Source organism: Oreochromis niloticus, linkage group LG6, assembly GCF_001858045.2.
Source record: "Oreochromis niloticus isolate F11D_XX linkage group LG6, O_niloticus_UMD_NMBU, whole genome shotgun sequence".
NCBI lineage: Eukaryota > Metazoa > Chordata > Actinopteri > Cichliformes > Cichlidae > Oreochromis > Oreochromis niloticus.
In genome coordinates, this window is record NC_031971.2 from 446,133 (window position 1) to 472,539 (window position 26,407).

General features: G+C 40.1%; 3 protein-coding genes across 4 annotated transcripts in view; 1 reads left to right on the forward strand and 2 right to left on the reverse strand.

Moving 5' to 3' along the window:
- The window catches only part of LOC100711262 (malate dehydrogenase, cytoplasmic), an 868,968-nt gene that overhangs the window by 245,386 nt on the left and 597,175 nt on the right, over positions 1-26,407 (forward strand). The window lies entirely within an intron of this gene.
- usp34 (ubiquitin specific peptidase 34) overlaps positions 1-26,407 on the reverse strand; it is a 130,559-nt gene that overhangs the window by 51,329 nt on the left and 52,823 nt on the right. The gene's annotated exons all lie outside the window — the stretch shown is intronic.
- LOC102079784 (apoptosis-stimulating of p53 protein 2) lies at positions 9,522-26,007 on the reverse strand. The gene is made up of 15 exons (XM_005464778.4): positions 25,872-26,007; positions 25,190-25,291; positions 24,789-24,966; positions 21,966-22,165; positions 20,274-20,438; positions 19,870-20,089; positions 19,591-19,713; positions 19,197-19,300; positions 15,319-15,715; positions 12,543-13,324; positions 12,298-12,435; positions 11,970-12,103; positions 11,606-11,772; positions 10,934-11,133; positions 9,522-10,551 (listed from the first exon to the last, which is right to left on the reverse strand). Exons 1-15 carry the CDS (start codon positions 25,998-26,000, stop codon positions 10,510-10,512), a joined length of 3,081 nt encoding a protein of 1,026 aa, XP_005464835.3. The 5' UTR covers positions 26,001-26,007; the 3' UTR covers positions 9,522-10,509.

Here is a 26,407-nt window from a genome sequence, read left to right on the forward strand (position 1 = left end):
GTCAACATTACTGAAGTGACACTTTAACGATGCTTCATATCAGAGTGTTTATGATGATAAAACATGTTCTCTCATTAGTAGATGTCTGCGCTGTCACTTGTCATGAAAATGTCCAGAGCCAGGGTTCAGCTTCCTCTTCAATTACCATTGATCATTAATAGGGCCCGCAAAAGATTTGTTACATTATGCCCATAAACAACATGCTTTTTTAGAAATCATTGTGACACAAAATATTTAGATTCTTGTTTCACAATGTGCATGAACTCAAAATCTTTAGTTTCATATTTATAAAGTATCGCAAATAATACATTTATACCATTGTATGAGCTACACTTCTTGTAAAAAATGATTGGAAATGCGTTTGAAAAAGCTCCTGCTGTGACCTTCCTTCTGTGAGGGCGCACACACACACACACACACACACACACACACACACACACACACAGAGAGAGAGAGAGAGAGAGAGAGAGAGAGATCATTAATACAAAGGATTGGAGTCGGTTTTGGATTTTCACTTGTTGTTGGCTTTAATATGAACAGTCACATAAAATTCATTCCAATTTTTGGCCTTTGCTTCAATTAGGATGTTTCTTTAAATCTACAACACCTTCCTTTTCAAAAAGTTTACTGACATAGTAAAGAAGTAGCTAGGGAACTAGTATGAGCAACAATAGCTTAAGGACACTATGTCCAATAAAGAGGAATTCATCATCTGCAGTTCGTCAAAAAGTGCCATATTAAAAACAATTCAGCAGACCCTCAGAGTGCGGATACAAACTGTTTTCAGCTGTAGAGGTAGAGGTACAGTTTATGCACTTATCAAACATACAGTTTAGAGGCTTGCATTAGAGTGCTTTGGTGCTTGGGCATCTTTTATTTAGCATGGTTGTACCATTGTGAATGTAGCTATATAAATAAATACGCTCAAGAGTCTATCGTATGTTTGTCATGCAACTAAAAATTCGAAAATATATTTTTTAATCAGTAACTTTGCAAATTTAGAGGATTTGTTTTCGGACAACATATGTGTCACATTTTAAACAGGGTTTGAATAATCAGCACTGACATACAGACATTTATGCACTGGGTATAACAGACATGCTTACCGTGTGAAAGGCCCACCGATGTCTTGGAGCAGAGAAACATGCTGTATTGTTGCTTTTCTCTGTTGTATAAGCAGCGCCCGTAGGTCAGAAACGCTGTGTGCGGGTAGCAAAGGCAGCTCCAACGCACATCCAGGCATCCGTGTGAAAGAAAGGTGTCGCTGCAGCAAGGCTGTCAGGATAGTCAGGCTTTTATTTATATTTGCATTCTGGTGCGTTAAAACTAGCAGCCTCTGTGTCCCGCTTGGATCATCATTCCGAAAATTCAGATATTTAAATAAAATGGTGAAATGGCTAGTGATGAGGAAAAGAACATGTGGGTTTTTTTTGTTTTTTTAGAAGTATCACAGTTTATTTCTAAAGGAATACCTGTTGTTTGTGGTATTCTGTTTAAAAACTATTAGCCTCTGTGTGTTTCAGAGCGCTAAAGAATATGAAATGCTCCTAATGCAGTTAAATCATCTATGTGTAATCAACAAGTCTTATTGTTACAGGGTGTTTGTGACTAGTACAGGGTGGGCCATTTATATGGATACACCGTAATAAAATGGGAATGGTTGGTGATATTAAAGTCCTGTTTGTGGCACATTAGTATATGTGAGGGGGCAAACTCCTCAAGATGGGTGGTGACCATGGTGGCCATTTAGAAGTCGGCCATCTTGGATACAGCTTTTGTTTTTTTCAATAGGAAGAGGGCCTTGTGACACATCAAACTTATTGGTAATGTCACAAGAAAAACAATGGTGTGCTTGGTTTCAATGTAACTTTATTCTTTCATGAAGTCATGAAGACTACTGGGATTCTATACTCTATACTCTGGAGTGATGAGACAAAGATCACTGTTTTCGGAACTAATGGTTTCAAAACTGTATGGCGTCGTAAAGGTGAGCATTTCAACGAGAAATGCATGGTGCCTACAGTGAAACATGGCGGTGGCAGTGTCCTTATGTGGGGCTGCGTGAGTGCTGCTGGTGTTGGAGAGCCACATTTCATTGATGGTATCATGAACTCAACAATGTACTGCTCTGTACTGAAGGAGAAGATGCTACCATCACTCCGTTCACTTGGTCGTCGTGCAATTTTTCCAATAAGACAATGATCCAAAACACACATCTAAAGCTACTGCTGCATTTCTGAAGAAGAACAGGGTGAAGGTGATTGAATGGCCAAGTATGTCTCCTGATATGAGCCCAATCGAACACCTGTGGGGAATTCTGAAGTGACAAGTTGAGCATCACTCTCCATCCAGCATCCAGGCTCTAAAAGAGCTTATTCTTGAAGAATGGAAAAAGATAGATGTTGCAATATGTTGCCAACTTGTTCCTTCCATGCCTAGAAGACTTTGTGCTGTCCTTGAAAATCACGGTGGTCATACAAAATACTAGATGTAGTAGTTTTTGTGTATTTGTTCAAAATGCCGGGTGTATTCATTTTTGCTTCAACCAATTTGAGTAAAACTGAAGATTTTGTGATCTAAGTTATATTATTAACCTTAAGTTCATGTTATGGAGTTAAACAAGTGTTCAGTAAAACTTTTTTGGAAATTTTGGAAATTCTTGTTTTGTTCATTGAGCTACTGATTAAATTTGTACTTTTTAAAGGGGGTGTACTCATTTATGCTGAGCACTGTATGTGATAGATATTCTCCAGTGCTCGCCTGCAGTCTGTACCATGGGTGCACACACTTTTTCAGCATGCGAGCTACTTGTAAAATGACCAAGTCAAAATGATCTACCTACTATAAAAATGCAAAATATAGATTTATTTATAAACATATTGTGTATTCTTTATTTGTTCAATATATGTTGATGTACCTTGCATAACTGTATGAACCCATATTGCACAATACAACTCTGCAGGTTTATGTCATTACATTACTGTGATGACTTGCACTGAATGGAATCAGACAGGGATGCATAGTCTGGACAGTAGCTGCTGATAGCCAGCCTCAAGCACACCATCAGTCATTTGGAGGGGTCATTCATGGTGGATAATAAATAAATAATATAAATATGATAAATGATAAATAAATAATCTTAATAGCTCCTGTTTTGCATCCATATCAGTATCCGAATAAAAATGCACAACTGGGCTGTGTCACTCACATATGTAGACTCGTCCAATTGCAGTGAGAAACACTCGCAGTTCGCAATATCCTTCCTTCTTACTTGGTCCAAAGCCCCCACTCATTTTTATATCTGTTCCTGAATTTAGAAGAAATAAAGCGGAGGCTAACTAGGCAACTCAGTAGCTTGCTAGAGTTTTGCAGCACTTTAGTGCATGCGTGGTTACCAATGTGTCAGAAAAGGTCAGATATCAGACTGGGTGCCCTGCAGTGGCGGTCCTAGCCTGTTTGGCGCCCTGGGCGAACACTCCCTCTGGCGCCCCCCCCCCCCCCCACACACACTTTTGCTCGTTTCTCCTCCGCTTCTTTTCTCTTTTTTCTAAACTGAGCACCTGATGGCTTTGAACTTTTCTTGTCCATCTTCCACTGGTTTTAATTTTGCACGCCAGTATGAACACCCATCCCTCAACCAGAGGATCACCACAACATAACCTAATAGACCTACACCTTAGTTCACAGATTAACTTTGTCTAGGGTGTATTTCTGGGATTTCACACAACCCAGGATTCAAATCATGAATACATAATGGGCTTGGATTTACAACATTATGAATGAAATGTGCTCTATTTGGAAGCAGCAGGTCTCCCTCCCCTTTCGACGGGTTATGTGTGAGACTTTAAATCATCAAACTGTAAATTATAAATTTTAAATTGTTATTGATCCCTTTACCCCGAGTCCTAAAGTGTATATTTATTTTCTTACTCTACTATATTTATTGTTCGTTTATTTGCACTGCTGTAACTGGAGCCTCGTCGTCTCATCTCTCTATATACTGGACTGTATGACAATAAAGTTTACTTTGACTTCAGCAGCGCGCAGGCGTACCGAGGGCTCTCGCACTCAGTTTTCGCGTATAGAATTTCGAAAAAACATCGGTGCAAATTATAAGTCTGTATCACAATGTCCGGTGTTTTCGTGTTTGTTGTTTTGTTTTTATTTTGTTTTATTTTGCGAGTTGGTTATTAGATGCTGCTCCAGCCAGCCAGAGAATCCCCCGCCGCCTCGCCCTCTCCTCCCTGTGCTGCAAGCAGCAGGCGCACCTCGCAAACGGAGGGCGCCCTTACTCCCAGCAAATGGGCGATAGAAAACCGATTGGTGCCTATGACATTCCCAATATGCGCTGGCTGCCGTCGGGGCAGCATGAGTACGAGCATTTTTTTTTAATTTTTTTTTTTGCCGATGCCCGTGATGCCGCCCCCCATCACGATGCCGCCCCGGGCAACCGCCCGTGTCGCCCGTATCTAAAACCGCTACTGGTGCCCTGTATATAAATCAAGTAACAAATTTCATAGTGAGCATGGATGATAGGCTGACATCTAATTTTTTAATGCCATGCAATTGCGATCGACTGGTAGATGGCGATCGACATACTAGGCACCCTTGGTCTACACCTTGGGTCTTGTTAGCTATGGTAGACTCCTGCCTCTATTGCTATAGTGTTTAGGGCCTGTTCTTGTGTTGTGAGCAAGGTTATTATCGTTAACGAAAACTAACGAAATAACGAAAACTAGAAGTGAAAAAACATTTTCGTTAACGGAAATAAAAATAAAAACAAAAAAAGGAAAACTAACTAAAACTGTAATGAGTGTTCACAAAACTAACTAAAATTAACTGAATTTATAGCAAAAATGCGTTTAGTTTTCGTTGATGTGTGCGTGTCATACAATAGTCAAGGGTAAAAAAGAAGTTTAGTTTCCAGGTTTTTTTCTTGCTGTGTCTCATTACGCCAGCAGGCGGCAAGTACGTTAGTCGAGTCGTCTGTGTTGGTGCTCCGTCCACGCGCAGAATCATGTCAGGAAAAGTCTGGAGAAAGCGCCAGAGTCCAATTTGGGATTACTTTGAATATGACTGTGTTTTGGATAAAGCAAGTGTCTTGTAGTGGAAAGAGACAAATTATGAGGGACATTTCTAAAGGGAAAAAAATCCCACAAACCTTAAAGTGCACTTGAAAAGCTCACACAAGAAGGCTAACCTAGCCTAGCTTACCTGGAGAAGGTAAGGGAGCACGCCCAACCCTCATCCCCAGAAACAGAAGCTAACCCCAGGCAAGGCAGCGTGATGCATCCCGAGACAACAGGACTGGGATATCTACATAACTGTGTGAGTCAATTGCCTTAACACCCGGTGCTGCAAGAGTTAATAGTCTCATTGGGGCCAAGATATACATTTTATAGTTGCCTGGTATCAAACTGTTGTTCATCTGCCTTTATTTATTTAAAGAACCCATAGGTGGGAATGTGAGTTGTCTCTGCGTGTTAGCCCTGCGACAGACAGGCGACCTGTCCAGGGTGCAGGGTATGGTAGCTGGAATAGCAACATACCCAAGGATAAGCAGAAGAGAATGACTGATATGATGAAACTGGGATTTTGTTACACTTTATTGCAAACACAACTAAAACTATAACTGAAACTAATCAAAACTAAACTGAAACTAAGGATTTTCAGCAAACAATTGGTAAAAACTAATTAAAACTAATATAAAATTGAAAATCTGAAGTCAAAACGAAATAAAAATAAAAACTAATGAAAACTGCAAAATTATTAAAACCCTGGTTGTGAGTGATGATCAGAGCCTCTGTGCTTTGCTTTAAGATGGCCTTATCTAGTCAAAGCTAGGATTTCTTTTTGCCAGCTAGTTCCTCTGTCTAATGGTACATCCCATTCACGGTCTTGGTCGTCCATGATATTGGGTCCATCAGGTGCACACAATTGTTTTCCACTGTGCAATTGGCTCTCGAACTCCAGCTTTGAATGAATGAATTATGACGACCTTAATCAGGATTTTTTTCTTAAGTATTTTTATTCATCTTTAGACATGAAACAATGAATAAAAATACTTAAGAAAAAATTGAGGTTATCATAATTCATGCATGACAGGGTTAAATAACAATAATTACAATGAAACACGTCATACATCTATAGTAACATTAAACTTCCAGTTGGTAGCAGGGTATGGAGTGACACATCAGTGTCCAGTGTAGTGGTTTATGTGCAAGTATAGTATACCATCAACACTGACACAAATACAAGAAAACAGCCTTTGAATAGCTGTCCACTGTAGTGACCACTATGCGTGAAAGGGAGTTTTTACATTCCACTGTCACCAAATGCTTGCTCATAGGGGGTTATTTTATTGTTGGGGTTTTTTCCTCTATTATTAGGGTCTTTACCTTACAATATAAAACGCCTTGAGGTGACTGTTGCTGTGACTTAGCACTATATAAATAAAATTTAAATGCTTCTCTCACTCCAACTGGTCACGGCAGATGGCCACCCCTCCCTGACCCTGGTTCTACCGCAACAAAAACTACTACATCTGTCACCAAAGTACTTGGGGTTTTTCTCTGTATGAATCACTGTAGGGTAGAGCTGGGCGATATAAGATTTTTTCATATCACAATATGTTTTTTTCATTTCAGGCGATAACGATATATATCACGATATAAGCCAAATAACTATATTTGTAAGATTTAAATGTGTCGTTGCTCACAAGTAAAATGTGAAATAATCAGCAGCTTGTTTTGATTTAAATATTTATTTCCCATAATAAGTTGTACTTAAGGAACATGAGACTTTTTCAGATAAATAAAGGCAAATATTGCAAACTACACAAAAGGCAGCCGCTAAACAGACTACTAAATTGTCAACTCCACTTAGAAACAAAATATTAATTCTAAAAATAAATCTTAGTTTGTTTTACAGAAGAAAGGACAAAATTGACTAACTTTTGTCAATATCAAATAAACTGAGAACTAAAAGGAAATTCTCAATCTCTCCTTGTTGTATAGCTTAGCTTTTCAAACAGTTTTAACAGTGACTTTAGTCTGACAAAAGCCGAATGACGAATTAGCGCTTTCAGTCAGAGATTGAGCATGCACCGGTTTATTGTATTTCCAGACTTGCTTTCGGCACAATTTACAGTGCGCGCTACTCTGTTTTTTCTCAGACTTGAAATAGCCGAAATACCTTCACACTCCGGCATTGGAACCATCATCTGTTTTTTCTTCGGTAACCTTCGCTCACGCTCTCGGTTGATTTTTCTCTAGTCGGCACACTCATTTCCTCCATTACCAGGGTGGCACGGCGGCTGGCTGCTTCCCAAACAAATACACATGTACGGTTTGGCACTTGTGCTATACGTAACAAGTCACGTGACGTGACGCTGCGGCTGTGATTGGTTCGGCTCTGCGCTACTTAATTTGGATTGGCTGTTCTTTTTTTTTTAAGAGAGCAAGAGAGATGAGGCCTATCGCAATAGTTTAATTTTTCTATCGAGAAAAAGTTATTTCGCAATACATATCGTTATCGTTCTATCGCCCAGCTCTACTGTAGGGTCTATCTTACAATATAAAGCACCTTGAGGCGACTGTTCTTGTGATTTGGCGCTGTATAATTAGAGTAAAATTGAATTGAATTGGTCAGTATTGATTTTGGCTTTCTACATATGTGTTTCATATAGCCTCATGTGGCGGGGCGTGGCTTGCGGTGCTGTGCAAGGAAGGCTGACGCACCTGCATGGCATCCGCAATCATTCCCCGCCGACTTAAATATTGTAATGGGTCATGTGTTTGTGGTTGTTGTGGTTGTTATGTTGAGCTGGCAGCGGGAGAGCTGCAGCTGTGTGTATTGTGGACAGCAACCGTCAAAGTATCAATAAAAAGTATCAAAATGCCACTGGGTCTGCCGTGTATGTTTACACCTCACTTATTGGGTTGGCTGGCTTAGGTATGACTTTTATCATCTCTCACTCCTACTCCGAGATAGGCTTGGGTAGCCTGAGGATCATTACTGGATGCACATGCCCTGGCCAGGATTCAAACCCCCTTGTTCCAAAGACAGTAATGTTGCCACTACATTATTCATAATACCCATAGTGTCTGTCGGAGAGCAACAAGAAATTTGACTGTAATGTACTAGAATGGAAAACTGATACAATGCAAATTTAGTCAAACCCCTAGGAAAATCAAGAGTTTGTAGTGATCTCTCATTTACTTCAGCAATGAACATCCAGTTTCCAGCCTTTGTAACACTTCAAGCACTTTTTTCCTCTGAGTAGTTCTTTATCTCAACCATTACTGTTAAATAGAATTAACTGAACTCTTTCAGTAAAGGAGGCTTCTGTTTCTGAACTGAATTATTTTTTGTTACATTCTTTTTGGTCAAATTACACATTAAGCATATAATGTATGCTTGATTTCTTTATTTCTCTTGATTTCTGGATTTTTGCATATTTCTCCCCCTAAATGTTTTAGATAATTATTACACTAAAGATAACTCAAAAAATAAAGATGATTTAAATTATCAAGGGAAAAAACTGATCCAAACTTACCTTGCTCTATGTGAAAAGAAGTGGCATGCGGTGACTTTTACAAGCAGAAATCATACAAGATACACTGCATCAGATTAAAACACCATTTGTGCTGCACTCTACATGGACATCCTCATGTTTCTGCACTTTTTCCTGGCTGAAGAGCTGTATAATATTAAAACACAGACAGAAAAAAACCCCTAATGGACATAAAACTGTTATTAGAAATATCAAAATAAAAATAATTATTCTATAGAAAATTCCCCTCCGCGAATCGCTACTTTATCATGGTGGAGGGGTTTGTGTGTCCCAGGGATTCCAGGGGCTATGTTGTCGGGGGCTTTTACCCACTGGTAGGGTCTCCCATGACAAACTGGTCCTGGGTAAGGGACCAGACAAAGAGCGATTCAGAAGACCCCTATGAGCAGAACATCAAGGGAACAGTTCACCCTGCCCGAGATAGGGTTACCAGGGCCCCGCCCTGTCGCCAGGCCCTGGAAGGATGCCCAAGGGTGAACGTCTGGTGTCCGGGCTTTAGTCCATGGGGCCCAGGGCTCATCCTCCTGCAGGCCCCCCACCCACAGGATCGGGTAATGGCCTCCAGCTGACACTGGAACGGTGCACAGCCTTGTGTGAAGCGGTGGGAATGAGAATCAGCACCTCTATATCTGAGGCCATGGTCCTCAGCCAGAAAAGGGTGGAATGTCGACTCCAGGTCAGGGAGGTCAAGTGGAGGCGTTTAAATATCTTGGCGTCTTGTTCACGAATGACGGGATAAGGGAGTGGGAGATCAAAAGAGTTATATAGCTGCGGCTGCAGTTATACTTTTTAAATATTCTGTTTTCTGTGAGACTGAAATAAGCACAGCTTTTAGCGACAGTATCCGATTGCAGCCACAAGATTGCTGGATAGATGGATATATTGACCGAGAGGCAAGGAGGTTTATGACAGCGGTGTCTCAGATGAAAGGACAGAGATCAATTTGGTGCTTTTTAATTTTATTTATGTCTATTTTTAGATTTGACAAGCCAAGCACTGCTTCCTGCAGTGCTTGGCTTGTCAAGCAGTGCTTGACAAGTAATTGTGGTTTTTGACAAGCAAAGGAATTGCTTGTCCCGACAGAATGCCATGTGTGAAAGGTGATCCCCCTTCCTTTCATTAAATTACATATTAAGTGTGATTAACCAAATTTTATGAATAGTTGAATTCATTTTTACTGGCCACACTCTGATTACTACCAGACCTTTGAATCAAATAGAACCTGTCTGACAAAGTGAAATAAGCTCAAATATCTCAAATAGTAAAACATCATGCCTTGATATAACAAAAAATCAGCTGAGAAAAAGTAATTGACTAGATTGGATTGGATTACAAAGCCATCTCTAAAGCACTGGGACTCCAGCAAAGGATTGTGAGAGCCACTATGCACAAATGGATTATGCACAAATGCGAACTGCCAAGAAAAGAATTGCATTTTTAAAAAAATCTATTACCTAGTCCTATTACATCTGTTGTAAAACTAATGCAGCATTTCATATAACACCATATCAACAGTCAAACATGGTGGTGGTAATATGGCTGTTTTGCTGCTTGAAGACATGGACGACTTGCTATAAGTAAGTAAGTAAAATTTTATTTATATAGCACATTTCTAGATAAAAGATCACAAAGTGCTTCACAAGGTATAAAACAAAAACAGACAAAAGTTAACAAAATGCAGATATAATTTGGAACCATGAAATCTGAAATGTTTAAGTGTGATAAATATGGAAAAAAGCCCCTGAGAAATCAAGTTGGGGCTAAATCCTTTTCACATTCAATGAAAAATCATGAAACTTTTCCTTTTTTGCATTTATTTTTTAAAATTCAACAACATCTGACATTTTTTTCTCTACTATAAGAACCCAGAGGTTTATTCCCTCGATGCTCTTCTTTCGTGGAAACAGTCCTCTGAAAGAGATACAAGCCGTCTTTTAGGCCAGGCTTCTTTGCCGGGGCTTGATCCTTAGATATAGCTAGGAATGAAAGATAGAGAGTTTCTCATTAAAACACCATTAAGATAACATTAAATACTGAAACGTCAGACTTAAGACTGTTGAGTAACAGGATTATCAAAGCAGTTTTTAAATCTGATTAAAACGTGATTTAAGGCCAACCTGAAGTAGCAACAGATTGGCAGACTAGACAGCTCAATTCCCGCACAGCAGGAAATCATACCGTCTTATCCTTTATTAAATTTTTCTGATATTCTGCGGGGATGCTTTTTTACTTTAACAAGAAAGTTTCAAATGCTGATGTAATGGGACCTTAAACCCAGAAATCTGAACATTTACTTATGAGTAGCTTCAGTCTAAAATGTTTATACAAGTTCTGCTAAATTTTGCATGGCCAGCTCACCCCCAGAAGGTTTCGGGGAATGTATCCCTCATGGTCACCGCATTGTGCCCACCACCACTCCGTTTCCACCTCATCCTCCCGTCTCAGCACTGTCATGCAGTCACCCTCACTGAAGCAAAGCTCATCGTCACGCTGAGGCTCATAGTCCCACAGGGCATACACCACACCATGATTCATCACACCCATCTTCTCCTGGACACCTAAAAAGACAAAAATAGGTTAAAAGTTTAATGAGTCATTGTCCGATATTCTTTAAACTTTTATGTGAAAATGTAATAACCTGAGACATATTTAAACTACTGTAAGTCCATTTGCTGAAACTCTTACACAAGCCTCACAAGTCTAGAAAACTTTTACAACATTGATTTACTTCCTTGATAGAACTGGTCTGAACCAAACCTCCTTAAAATGCATGAACCTATGCAACAGTCATCAAAATCCAGGCAGATCATAACAAGATCCTTATGGCACCCAAAATCTTTTAAATCTCCTAAAGAATTATTAAGGAAATTCCAAACTTGCATGTAATCTGTACAGACACCCAACATACATCAGTAAAACTCTTGGTGCTACAGAACACCCTCAACCCCTTGAAAATTTGTTATGAACTATGAGGCTTATCTCCCTGAACTCCCTTATGTTATGTGAATATGTTAACAGGTTTTGTCTCACCATAGAGGAACTGGGAGCACTGGGCATAGCCATCTTCCATCTCCTCGCACTTGTCAGCAGCTGTCTGCAGGTCACTATATGTTGTGGCAAATACAGCTGCTCCAGACTCGACAAGGAACTTACAGACCTGAACGTTGTTACAGGAGGCAGCACAGTGAAGGGGTGTCCTGGAGACACAGACAGAAGGAGAATGAGTAGTTAGTTAATAAGGACTGGTGCTGTGTCAAATGAATTTGTTTTCTTCCTACCATAGACAATATAAAAGACAGACATAACTTCCGGAAGTTATGTCCGGAGGTGTCACCATGGCTAAGTCCCTCTTTTATACTGCCCATGTTTTCTACTGTTTCCTACATAGGCTCACCAGCCATCACTGTCGGCAGCATTAATATTGACACCAAACTGAACCAAAAACTTGACAATCTCGGTGTGGCCGGCACAGACTGCGTTGTGCAGAGCCGTGATGCCCTCATCGTTCGGCATACTAGGGTCATCCACCTGAAAGACACACAGTAACATACTGACCATATACCCTGGGATAAAGAACAATTCAGGACTTTGCAAGTATAAATCTTTTTAGTGGATCTATAAAATAAGGATAGCAGTGTGTAGCTCCCACAATTTTGTTGTACATATAAAATGACGATAACTTGTATATAGTATTTTATTCTATTCTTTTTAGTGTGACTCACATCATAGATAACCCTCTGGACAAGATCATACTCGCCCTCCAGAGATGAATCCAGCAGCAGGGCCAAAGGGTTGAACTTGACCCGCAAATTGTGGTTGGTTCGCTCTGAACCAGCTTTATGGAGGATTGATTTCTTACCCTAAGAAGAAAACAGAACTGCAACAAATTAGAAAAAAAAAATTGTGTTTGTTTTTTAGGCAAACTGGATTTTTAATAACCTCTCAAAATCTGAGTCACCTCACTCACCGGCGGAACTGTGACCTGTCCTGCAACCTCTGGTGGCTGCAGGGTAACAGTATCATCTCCCTCCTCCAACTCCCCGCAGCTGGGGTAAGGTGGGGGTGGGTAAGGAGGGAACTCCTCTAAAAACTGTTCCTGGTGAGCTAAGGTTGATGGACATATCTCTTCCTCCTTGTCCTTGTCTTCCATTGGTGATAGCATGCAGTGGCAGGAAGTAGGATCAGAGATGGGTGAGCGAGGGGGTAGTGGGGGTGGGGTCAAACTTTTCTCAGTGCTCTCAGGGAATGGCTCTTTCAAGTCAATTCCACTTTCATCCTGAACCCTGGCTGCTCCATCTATGCCACCCATCCTGTCCTCATGAACTGTGGGCTGTATATGCATCCCTGCAGTATTAGCCGTCTCCATGGGGATGGTTTCCATAGCAGCCAGAGTGGTTTTCTGGTAGAGCAGTTTCTGAATGTTGGGTCCTGCTGGGCCTTCGGGCTCTGTGATTGAGCTGCGTTTCTTCAGGGGTCGGGGTGCATGTTGCAGCCGCCGACGCAGATTATCCAGGTCAGCATCGCTGGGGTTCCTGTGAGAGTTTGATATGAAGGGGAGGAGCTTGGTGGGGCTGAGCGGCCGAGGGATACTGTGTTCTGCTGTTTCTCCTCCGATACCTTCAGTGATACTTGGGCAACTGTTGTCAGCTTCACTTCCGTCAGGTGCACAAAATCCAGAATTGAAGGACTGGTTTTCTGAGCTGATGGATTGCTGCCTGCTGCTGGCTGGAAGGACTGGTTTTCCATACACTAAGAAAGGAACGAAAATACAGACTACAAAGCAAAAGCAAATCAAGTGCTATCTAGATCACTGCCTGACAATTTGCCAGCATATACCAGTCACAGCTGTTCCCTTCACCTCACATTGTGAAGTTTCCAGAATATAGTCTGAAAAAGTACAACAATCACAGATGAAATGCAGAGGGATCTGACAGCTATCAAGTACTGGGCTATAAGTTTTATTTACATCCATCATGCAGGTATAATGAGTGGAGTGAAATACTCCACTAAATTTATGTAGCTCCAAACTAAATTTATATAGCGCCAAATACAACAACAATTGCCTCAAGGTGCTAAATATTGTAAGGTAAAGACCCAACAATAACACAGAGAAACCCAAACAATCAGACGACCTCCTATGAGCAAGCACTTTGGTTACAGTGGGAAGGACAAACTCCCTTTTGTTAGGGTACCTGTGACTCAGTGTTTTTGTGTTTGTGGTTTTTGAGTCTTGTTTATTCATTATGGTTTTCTCTGTGTCAATTGTTCCTAGTTTAGTTACCTGTATTTCTAGCCTAGGTTGTCTGGTATCTGGTCCCGTTCATGCCTGGTCTCATCTCAGTGTCCTCAGTGTAATGACAGGATTTCTGTGAGCAGTTTTGTAGAAATGGTGTCTAAAGGACCACTGTTAGGTTGGATAAAGTAATTACCGAAGTTAACTCAGAAAGATCAATTGGAGAAAAAGAGACTAAATAAATATCAGTGGTTCTAAAAGTACATAATATTACATGTGTGAGCTTGTTATGAGTAATTTTTTACTGCTGATCTGCACTGTGTTGGCACATGACATTGAAGAAGACAACGGGATGAATTATATCCTTAATCTTAGTTACAACACTTTCAGAAAGACATCTGCTGTGATGAAATCTATTCCTCACTGCTGTGTAATCCATTATTCTAAATTGAAATGTTATTAGGAAATGATCAGACAAAACAGGGTTTTCAGGAAATACTGTTAACTGTTCAGTTTCCATCCCATATGTCAGAACAAGATCTAGTGTATGATCAAAGTGGTGGGTGGGTTATTTTTTCATTTTGAATATAACGGATTAAATGCCATGGTGAGGCTGTCATTTTTACTATCTACATGGATGTTAAAATCACCTACAATAATTATTTTATCCGAGCTGAGCACTAAATCAGATAAAAAGTCCAAGAAAACAGCCAGAAACTATGAGGCCCAAGTGAACAATAGATAATAACAAATAACGCTGTTATGTGGCTTTCAAATAAATTATAACTCTGCCTGTGTCTTTGGTTGATTAATAATTATTAGATTATTAGAGACATGGACAGTTTGGTGGTGTGGTAGTGTGAAGAGTGTGAAAAGTGAAGAGGCCAAGGTATTAGTCAGTATGCTATGAGCTAAGCTAAATTAGTGAGTCCCTAAAGATACAGTGAATGAATACTGTGAATATAATTATTCAACAGAGTGTGTGCTTTGGATAAAGCATTTAAGGATTACACTATGTAATAAGATAAGTTTTTAAATCAATTTTTATTCAAAATAGGCTACAGAAAACACCACTGTGTGCTGTAACAGGAACAGGAAGAGATGCTCTACCCCAAGACCAAGTGTTGGCAAGTGTGGCTCCATCCATCCATCCATTCGCTTCCGCTTATCCTTTTCAGGGTCGCGGGGGGCGCTGGAGCCTATCCCAGCTGTCATAGGGCGAGAGGCGGGGTACACCCTGGACAGGTCGCCAGTCTGTCACAGGGCCAACACACAGGGACAGACAACCATTCGCACTCACATTCACTCGCACATTCACACCTAGTGGCAATTTGAATTATCCAATTAACCTATCCCCACAAGTTTGGTGAAAAAGGAGGACCAGTGCTTCCAAAGACCAATCTTACACTGATCAAAATAATCAAGATAATCACTTCGGCCATAATTGTGCAGCCCTATGTTAATAGGAAGAGTATTTTATAATACACAGGCAACCTTATCAGTGGATTACCTCGGGGCTGGCTCCGAGGCAGTGTTCCTTGGCCACTATGTTGGTATCCCTTCCCCAGTGTAGCCTGCTGGGTGTACATCGAGTAGATTGAGGAAGCCGCCAGGGTCTGAGGTTTCTGGAGCACAGGTGGGGGATAATTAGAGAGGTCTGGGGTGTAGGGTCGCACAGCAGCAGCTGGAGGACTCTCCTGCTTGTTGGGCAAAGGGAGGGTGTTGCTGTGACTGGATAGAATTCCTGGAGTCCTGAGGGGGCCCCCAACTGGCTTCACCTTACCAGGGAAGGTGCCAGTGTTATAGGGGGCTTTGGAAAAGGCTGACAGGCCAGAAGTTAGGAATGGTTTAGGCTTACTGGGAACTGGAGGTGGTGCTGTCAACTTGGACAGACTTTTGGATGAGACCTGAAAATGAAATATAGCAAACATGGAAACACAGGGTTATACTCAGAGATGGATCATATAACTGCTAAATACAGAAAATGAAGCAATAAATCAAATATCAAAATGAGCTGAAATGTAAAATAGCTTTACATTAAAATTGTAAGTGCTCAGCAGCTAATAACCAGTTTGAGTTTGACTTTTCATATTCAACCTTACACCAGAGTTTTAATTTGTTTTTGTTGGGTTTTTTTCATCATTACCGCCGGACTGTGAGTATCTTAATGTGCCGAGGATGACTGGGCGTGGTGGTGGAGTGGCAGCTGTTTTTAGGAAGAAGCTCTCTTGCAAACAACTCTTAACTGACTCGTATTCTAGTTTTGAACTTCTGGCGTTTGAATTGGGGCATCCCCGCCCGACACTCGTTGCAGCTGTATACAGACCTCCAAAATATCCCAAGGATTTTATCCAAGACTTTTCAAACTTCTTAGCTTGAACTGTGCCAAGCTATGATCGAATCTTAATCGTTGGAGATTTTAATATTCATGTGTGTTGTCCCTCCAATTCGCTGGCCAGAGACTTTTTAAGTTTGATAGACTCCTTCAGTCTTGCTCAACTTGTGTCTGGGCCAACCCAGAAACAGGGTCATACATTGGATCTTGTGCTGTCTTTAGGGTTACCGGTCCTAAACATGGAAATATGTGACGCTGTTTTTTCTGATCACTGTCCTGTTGTGTTTGACATACTTTTATCTCTCCGCCATTTTACACCTCTTATTTCAACACGTCTTTGTCGTGTTCTTAACCCATCTACAACAGAAAAATTTTCTATTGCTTTTAAAAAAGTTTTAAGATCTCCCCTTGGCTTTGGTACCGAGGAAATGACAGTTAATTTTTATGATAAATGCAAAACTGTCCTTGATGAGGTCGCTCCTTTTAAAACTATAAACTCGAAACCACGACCAGACCCATGGATAAATAAGGCCACTCGTTCAGCCAGACGAGAGTGCAGGAAGGCTGAACGCAAGTGGAAAAAAGATGGGCTGCAGGTGTCCTTTCTCATGTTGAGAGACAGTCTGTACAGGTATCAGGACATTGTAAAAGCAGAAAAGTCAAGGTTTTTTTCTAATGTTATTGAGAATAGCTCCAATAATTCTCGGGTTCTTTTTTCAATTATTGACTCTGCCCTGAACATTTCCCCAGCTTCTTGTATTAATAGTTCCTCAGACACCTGTGAAAGGTTCTTGCAGTTTTTTATCAATAAGATAAAACAGCTTCGATCTATGATCGCCCTGCCTTCACATGACACTTCTAAAATAGTCACCTGCTCTGCTGTTTTTGATCAGTTTGAGCCTGTGTGTCTTGATCAGGTGGAGGAAGTATGTAATGGCACAAAGACATCATCATGTCAAAATGACATTATTCCAACACATCTTCTAAAAAAGATTTTTAATATTGTCAGTTCTGACATTTTAGCTATTTTTAATAGCAGCCTTAGCTCAGGTGTTGTGCCAGCCTGTTTTAAACATGCTGTTGTACAGCCTGTACTTAAAAAACCTAATCTTGACTCCTCCGTCCTCACTAACTTCAGGCCTATTTCAAAGCTCCCTTTCCTGTCGAAAATTTTGGAAAAGATTGTACTTGTTCAGCTGCAATCTTTTGTAAATGGACACAATGTTCTTGAGAGGTTTCAGTCTGGTTTTAAAACTCTTCATAGCACAGAAACTGCACTTTTAAAAGTTCTTAATGATCTTTTATTAGCCACTGACTCAGGTGACTCAGCTGTGCTTCTGCTTTTAGATCTGACCGCTGCTTTCGATACTGTTGACCACAGCATCTTAATCACACGGTTGGAGCATTGTGGCGTAAAGGGCACCCCATTAAAGTGGTTCAGGTCATACCTGTCTGACAGGACCTTCTCTGTGAGCTTTGGCGATTTTATCTCTTCCTCAGCTCCCCTTACTTGTGGTGTTCCCCAGGGATCTATACTGGGGCCAATATTGTTCTCCATTTATATGCTGCCTTTAGGTCTAATTTTTAGAAAATATAACATTTGTTTTCATTCATATGCCGATGATACTCAGATCTATCTTCAACTGAAGGGAAACAGTCCTGCCTCACTAGAACCCTTACTTCAGTGTCTCGGTGAAGTTAAATCCTGGATGGCCTCTAATTTCCTTAACTTCAATGAGAACAAAACCGAAGTGATAATTTTTGGACCAAGCGGCAATCCCAACACTTCTAATTTTAACCTGCACAGTCTTGAGCCTTTTGTCAAATCGCATGCTAAAAATTTGGGGGTTATATTTGACAGCAATTTCACCTTTGAAAAACAAATTAGCTCAGCCGTACAGCGGTCTTTCTTCAAACTGAGGCTTTTATCTAAGGTGAGATCATTTTTATCTTTTAAAAACTTTGAACAAGCGATCCATGCTTTCATTATATCCCAGCTGGACTACTGTAACTCCTTATATGCTGGAGTTAGCCAGACCTGCCTGGCAAGGCTGCAGTTGGTCCAGAATGCTGCAGCTCGTCTTCTGACACGTACTAAAAGATGTGAACACATTTCCCCGGTGCTTGCCTCCCTTCATTGGCTCCCTGTCCGCTTCAGAATTAATTTTAAAATTTTATTGTTGACTTACAAAGCCCTGAACGGACAGGCTCCCGGGTATTTGTCTGACCTCTTGCAGACTTATACCCCCTTAGATCTCTTAGATCAAGTGATTTTTTGCTGTTAGCTGTACCAAGGTCGAGGCTGGTTCATAGAGGTGATCGAGCATTTGCAGTCGTAGCACCTAAGCTGTGGAATAATTTACCCCTACATGTCAGACAGGCTCCCACTGTCAATCTTTTTAAATCTTATCTTAAAACGCATTTTTATTTACTGGCCTTTAATACAGCATGAGAGTTATTTGTTAATTCATATTTGGCGTTTGCTTTTAATACTCTAAGTTGTTTTATTAGGTATGTTGTATTCTTGTACAGCACTTTGGTCAACGCTCCTGTTGTAATTAAATGTGCTATATAAATAATTAAACTATTAAACTATCATAACTTAACGTGAAAACATCTGTATAAGTGCAACTATGTATATATTTCTGTTCTGCACATGTTCTGCATGTGTTGTCCATATATAAATTAATTTTATAAAGATTTGACAGCATCTCATTTATTAGTCAGGATCCTTGTATTCATCAGCTTAATCAGTGTGAGGCAACGAGACATGCGTGTTACCAACTTATTCAATTATAGATTTTGCTTATTGCTTATTCTTAGTGTTCTTCTTGTTTAGTGTGTGAAACCTGCTGGTGAAGTGGTTGAGTTCAGTTCGGAAAGTTTTTATTTTGAAATTATTGTGTGTTCTTAACTTTAAAGGCAACAGCTGCACCATCCACCATTAGGTAGCTTTTGACTGACCCAGCAAGTCAAAAGCTTTTTTTAGTCTTTTCTGAAGATGAAAAAGCATTAATGTTGAGATGTAGAGACTAAATGAAGTCCACTGATACCTGATTGTCCCTGAGCAGGTTCTCCGTGGAACGATTAGATCGTGAGGGGATGGGAGGAGGAATGTCAGACCTAGAGTAGCTCTTGTCTATGGCGGTCTCACCACCTAGAAAAGAGAAAGTAATCCTAACATCTGTGGGTCTTTGTTTAAACAATTTCTATCTCCCAGATCTCATTCCTTCTCTTCTCAGGTTGATTAGCCTCTCATGTGTACATCGTTTTCTATGAATACATAGACCATCTTTAAATTAGGTTTTCAGTGAATGTCTCAATGAACGTTGAACATTGATGCGTCAGAAAATTCAGCAAATTTAGTAAGAAATAATTGCAAAGGCATACAAAGTTTAAACCCTCTTTTTGCAAAAGGAAAAACAGAAAGATCATGACCTAACTGACCTGAGTTGCGGCAGCTTAGACTGGACATGCGAGGCAGAGTGGAGGCATGTCCGTAACACCCACTGGATTCGGAAAATGAGCTTTCCCAGTCAAAGATCTTGCTTGTTTTTAAGGTGTTGAAACCTGTGAGGCAGAGATAATTACATCAAATAGAGTTTTGGTACTAGAAATAGAAGTGACTGACTCAGACTCAAATGGTGTTTTAGCATGCTAGGACAGACTCAAAACATAGAAAAATATACTTCTTACATCACATTAACTGAAAACGGAAACATGTACCTGAGGCTGGTTTGACAGGCCTAGGAGGTGGCTTCAGTGATGAATCAGCCATGGGCAGGGTTGCAGTTCCATCTAGGTATGCTGGCTTCACCAGAATCTCCTGGCGGACTGGCACAGGTGGCGCCTGAGAGCTTGATGTGGAGGATGACTGGATGTACGGTCCCACCGCTGCCACTCTGGAGCCCATGCTATATTGTGGGGCTGTACAGTCTGAAGCCACCTGGAGTAAGCAGAAATGTTTGAATGCTGCAGCTTTTTCAATCAGTACTTAGTACCACGTCTTGTATATTAAGCAAGCAACAACAAAGCAAAAATAAATGTTTTGTACAAAAAAAAAAAACAACAACTTGTATGACATGGTAGAAATCTACTTTTGCTGATATTTTTTTCCTATATAAACTCACTGGCTGGTTCTCATTCTGCTGCAGAGCAGCCTTTTTCTTCCAGAGCCGTTCCTGGAGCTCAACCAACCGACGGTCCATCGCAGCTACTTCTAAGTTCCTCTTGTTCAAGCTATCTCTCTGCTGCTGCAGCCTGGCACTCTGATCCTGATTCAGCTTGTTTCTTAGCTGTTTGGCAAAGGAGGAGGGTGAGAAGTCAAAGTATGATAGAAAACCAATAGAAAAAATATTGTGTGGCATAATTTATTAGACACTAGGATTAAATTCCTACAGTGTGAGATAGAGGTATCTACAGCCTTATATAAAATCACTCCCTATATCAAGCATTAAAACGCAACATCTTTGTATATTTTTTTAATAACCTCTAATAAGTTTTTAGGAGAAACTGAATCCTTAAGGCATAGAAAAGGCATAGAAAAACTGTAGCATGTCCAACTAACTCTACAGCAAAAATAAAAAGTCTGGTACAAAAAAAAACTTATTTTGGTTTCTTTAACCAAAATTACTATTCTGTTTAATTAAAAATGTGCCTTGTTACCCGAGCTAGCCAGCAGTATTGTTTGGTCATAACTTTCCCATTCTACCCTCTTGTCCATATATTTTAACTCCTGATTTTTTGTGTTTTTTGTTTGTTTGTTTTTTTAAAAAAAAAGGCAAATACAGAGCTTCAAAGGGACATAACCAGAGGTGGAAAGTAATGAAATACAAATACTTTGTTACTGTACTCAAGTAGAATTTTCAGGTATCTGTATTTTATATATGTATTTTATGTATTTATTTTTCTGAAAACTTTTTACTTTCACCTCCTACATTTTTAAACACTTACATTTTCAAAACAGACTTGTTACTTTTGGTTCAACGGTATCATTTATAGCGTTTTGCTCAGAGATGGTGGGCCAGAAGGAGTGCGGGTGTTCACAAGTCGTGGTTGTGGTACTTCAGCATCTAGCTAGCGCTATAGAAGAACCCCTTTGCAAATTGATGATGAGCCATCTCTTAAGTCATGACACACTTCTCTCCCCACCATAAGTTACCTATATATGTTAAAAGTATTGGTATCGGATATACTTGGTATTGGATCAATACCAAAATATACTGCTCCTTTGTCACACATGATCATAAGTGATCAATGAAAACACACTGGATGCCTTAGTTTGGTTTTCATTTACAGGCCTCCCCAACCTGCATGCACCCATGTGATTACAAATGCAGAAAAACCCTGTATCAACCTTACTCTCTTCAGCTATCCTGCACACAGTCATTATGTCTCCAAAGAAAGGTAGCACCCACCATCACACAGAAAACCTCAAATATTACTGTCAGACTGCCTCTTACTCTTACTGTAAGAGTAAGAGTATTTTTATGCTTACAAATGCTACATAACAAGAACAGAAACAGAAAATATATTTCCCTCCATAACACAAAGTAATTTGTGTCAAGGTATAACAGTATCATCGATATCTTCTTTCTCTCTACATTAGGTAGAAATACGATTTTATGGCTGTAGCTGATCAATATCAAGAGAGTTTCACATTCATCAAAGAGCTCTGAATGACAAATGTTGCCATAAAAATCCGATATTTATCTATATCATACTGTAAAGACTGCAGAAAATATGGCAAACATTTAATTTAATTGTAGAATAGCAAAGTATAATTTAATATTAGCAAGAGAAATTCTCAGCTGACATTTCACCTGCAGTTCTTTGTAGAGACGTTCCAGCTCAGCTGTGGAAGACATGTTGTGGTGGTGGGGAGGAAGAGGAAGAGAAGGCTCCAGACTGTTGTTCCTCAGTCCCTCCAGCTGGTTGCTCAGCTCCTCTACCCTCGCCACAGCCACGAGCAGCTCTGTCTGCTTCTGATGGAAAAGGCTGGTCATCTGCTCGATCTCCTCCACTGCAACACAATCATATCATCGTAGTCCTGAATTGATCCTGGTGTCATCCCACAGTACTCTGTCACTACTTATTTAAAGATAACCATTACACTCATTTTCAGTTTGAACAGTTTTTGTTTTTTTTGACCTTGTACTTGTACTGGGCATTGGTACAGCCCCTAATTCATTTTATGTCTTAAACAAACTGTTTCAGCTCCCTTACACATCCCCTTAAACAGTTTTCTCCTGCTTGGCTGAACCTCGTAAACTTAAGGAGCTGAGTGGCGCTTCTGCACATGCCAGCTATTCAGCTATTTCTTTAGACAGGAGCTAAAAAGCTTTTTTCAGACAGTTAATGAACTTTAATGAGTACCTGTACCAAGGTCTGGTAAAAAAGTAAATAAGGATTATTTTGAACTGTAAAATCATGTGAAGCTAGAGCCCAGTAAACATATAATTAATAAGTTCCCTTTTAAAGAGACACTTGCAAATTTGCACTGACACCCCTCGTGCACCTTGGATATTACCTGTCATGATGTCTTAAAACAGTAGCAGGATTTACTATTAGAAATCCTGGCACTGGATTACTGTCATACTGAAGAAAACCTCAAAGTGTAATGTTCTCAGAGAGGTTCTTAAACTCGATTTTTCTGTCTGGATTTATGGGCTACTTTCCTGTTTGGGGTTATTGCTGACGATTTTCTATAAAAGTTTAATTACCAGAGCAAAACAGAATATCTCATTCCCAACCTCTTCCCACAATGCTCTAAAACATAAAAGGTAGTATTCCTTTTTTTTTAATCTGATGATGGTGTTTATATAGCAGTGTCTACATGCTGTTTTGCATTCTTTTCTGTCATTTGAACATTGCAAGCAGTATCTTCTTTGCTGTGGCATGCTGGGGTACATGCATCAAAGAGAAGGACGCAAACAGACTGAACAAACTCATCAGGAAGGCCGAGTCTGTTTTTGGCATGAAGCTCGCCACCCTGGAGGAGGTGATCAGTGACAAAATGCTGGCAAGACTGCTGGCAATCATGGACAATGACTCCCACCCCCTCCATAACACACTGGACAATCTGAAGAGCAGTTTCAGCAACATGTTCCTTCAACCTCGCTGTCTGAGTTACATTACAGAAGGTCTTTCCTTCCCGCTGCTATCAGACTCTTTAATTCATCCACTTCAGTCAGGTCCACACATGTGGAACGGAACTAATCACATCTCAGTGCACCCTGTCACTTTTGTACACCATGACATATTTGCACACACACTTGTCCATTTTTATACCGATCTCTATATTTATCTATTTATCTTAATATTTATCTATTAATATCTCTGTTTCTACACTCATTTTTTTGAGTGCTTAATGTTTGTTGTATATTTGCTGCTATGACAACTCAATTTTCCTCTGGGATTAATAAATTTTCTTTGATTGTGATATACCATGCATATTCAGTTACAAATACATTACAAATACTGTAGTCAATTCCCATCAGAAAGCATTTTTCTACACATGGTTCTGTATGATGATCAGTAAAAGCACATATCCCTAATATGGTCATCTCAATCACACCATCATGATGTTAAGTATTTGTTCAGTCACATTCTGTTTTATTTAAATTCGTCTTACACTTTACCTTGTTCTGTTTCCTGCTATTTTTGTACCAGACCTGTGTTCAGTTAGTCAGTCTCCTCAGTACATATACCATCACAACAATCTTAAGCCAGCCTGTACTCTTTGCAGTCAAGCTTTCCAGTAATTCCTAGTATTCCTTGTGTCGCCTACTATGATCCTAACTGATCTCCTTGTGCATGTTTGCATCTCCTTGTGTATTTCATTGACTTTTCATGTTGCTTGCTTTACTTGGATTGTTTGCAACTGATTTCTCATGTATGACCACTGCCTATACTGGAATACCAGTCGCAGCAGATGGCTGCAGCTCACTGAGCCTGGTTCTGCCGGTGGTTTCTTCCTATTAAAAGAGAGTTTTTCCTTTCCACTGTCACCAAAGTGCTTGCTCATAGGGGGTCATATGATTGTTGGGTTTTTCTCTGTATGTATTATTGTAGGGTCTACCTTACAATATAAAGTGCCTTGAGGCAACTGTTGTTGTGATTTGGTGCTGTATAAAAAAATTGAATTGAATAACAATTTGGACTGTTGAATTTTATTTAGAGCCTCTTCTCCTTACACGTAACATCAACTGCCTGTAAACCTTTTGTTTAAGAAGGGTCGCCAGTCAAAAGAAAGTTGACTTACACTGCTTGTTTGAGAATGAAAATGAACAGTGGGGCACGAGTACCTCTTCTTTACCTTTTCTCAGTTGGATATGAGGATATTAGCTCCCCTTTAAAAAAAATCCCAAGTTTATTTTAAAAAATACAAAAATTAGACTACTTATAAAATGAAACATTTTATAAATAGTTTTCTAATGTTTTTCCCATTGTTGATGTTTGCCCTAACTAATCAGTTAATGTGCCAAACTTGTTGGTGCATTAGTGTTTCATATTGATTTTACACAATTAGCCCTAGGAATATGTGACACATAAAACAGTTCAAAACTAATGTTTTGGATAAGGAAAAAGAAGCTCTGCAAAATGTTACAAAACCTATGTAGTCTCATGGCCAAGTGCTCACTGACCTAGTTTGCAATTACTGAGGCGTTTCTGTTCCACCTGACCCTTTAGGGCCCGGACTCGTCGCAGTTTGGCCTCCTGGTTATGCGCATTCTCCCTGAGCTGCCACAGCCGCTCCTGTTCTGAGACCTCCTGTTGCTGCTGCCGGTGATCCTGCAGTTTCAGGAACCGTAGCTGCTGCTCCTGCAAAATACAATGCTTGTCAGGTCTTTATCATATCATATCATGCTAAACAGCTACATAGATTTATTCACACAGATAACAGAGTGGAAGAAGTAGTTAACAAGCATCCATAGGCAACTGCGGCACATTATTGTGGCCTGCATTCAAAATAGTATCAACATCAGTATAAGTAGTAACACTAGTAGCAGTAACAGTAGTAATAGTTGTGTATGGTGTGTTTTACCTTGGAGGCCAGCAGCTGCTGCTGAGCACTGATCTGCTGCTGCTGTCGGGTTGCCAGGTCGTGCAGCTCATTCAGCGTCATGTCCAGACAAGGAGCTGAAACCTGTAACGCAGATACAGTCAGAGTTCACTTTCACACAGATAAAAATCCTAAAAGACTCATTACACTGTCCAGCTGTCACAACCTTCATGCATTTTAAGGTGCAATGCGCAACTTTCTGTTCAGTCATTTACGGCAGTGGTCCCCAACCCCGAGCCACGGACCGGTACCCATCCGTGACTCGTTTGGTACCGGGAGTTGAGGCTCGGATGTGAAATTCATGGTTTTCAGGGTTTTTGATGGTTTTTAGCGTTATTTTTTTAATCGTTTTTATCGTTAACTCAGTTTCCCTGGGTCTTTTCCCGTGCGTTATGAATAAATCGTCTTTTTTTAAATACCGGTTTTATTTTATTGTATTTATCTGCGACACCTTAAAGGCCAGTCCATGTAAATATTGTTGGACATAAACCAGTCCGTGGCGCAAAAAAGGTTGGGGACTGATGATTTATGGCACACATCACAGAAACTCCAATGCAATATCTATGAATGTGTTGAAAGGGATTCATGTTAGTCGGTAATAAAAATGTAAGCCAAGGCAAAACACTGATATATTTTTATCAAAATCACAGTAAAAGTCTCTCACCCCATTCTCCAGACATCTCTCCAAAGAGGTTTTCACCTGGTTTCTCTTCATCATCTGATCTGCAGCCCTGGATCCAACTGGAAACAAAACACAGTAAATACTAATGAAGAATTTAATTATTTTAGCCATGCTCTATTGCCTATCCAGTGGTGGTGCAGAGGGTGGTCAGGATTAGCCAAGATGGACAAAAATGTCTATAAACACATAGTGAGTGAAAAAGGTGAGTGACGATAGAATAATATAATAATATATATAGCATAATGATAAGCCCCCAGCAGCCTTAGGTACAGCCTTAGTTACTCAGCAGTCAATTGCTGAGTAACTAAGGGAGAATTCAGGGTCACCTGATCCAGCCCTAACTATATGTTTTAACAAAAAGGAAAGTTTAAAGCCTAATCTTAAAAGTAGAAATAGTGTCCATCTCCCAAATCCAAACTGGAAGCTGCTTTCACAGAAGAGGGGCCTGAAAGCTGAAGGCTCTGTCTGCCATACTTTTAAATACTCTAGGAACAACAAGCCTGCAGTGCAAGAGCGAA

Excerpts from the sequence above, each read along its gene's own strand:
- LOC102079784 (XM_005464778.4), bottom strand. The coding sequence starts at position 26,000 with ATGGCTAAAATAATTAAATTCTTCATTAGTATTTACTGTGTTTTGTTT. Across the intron at positions 19,301-19,590 it reads TCTAAGCTGCCGCAACTCAG|GTGGTGAGACCGCCATAGAC; the intron begins GTCAGTTAGGTC and ends TCTCTTTTCTAG. Across the intron at positions 11,134-11,605 it reads GTGCTCCCAGTTCCTCTATG|GTGTCCAGGAGAAGATGGGT; the intron begins GTGAGACAAAAC and ends TTGTCTTTTTAG.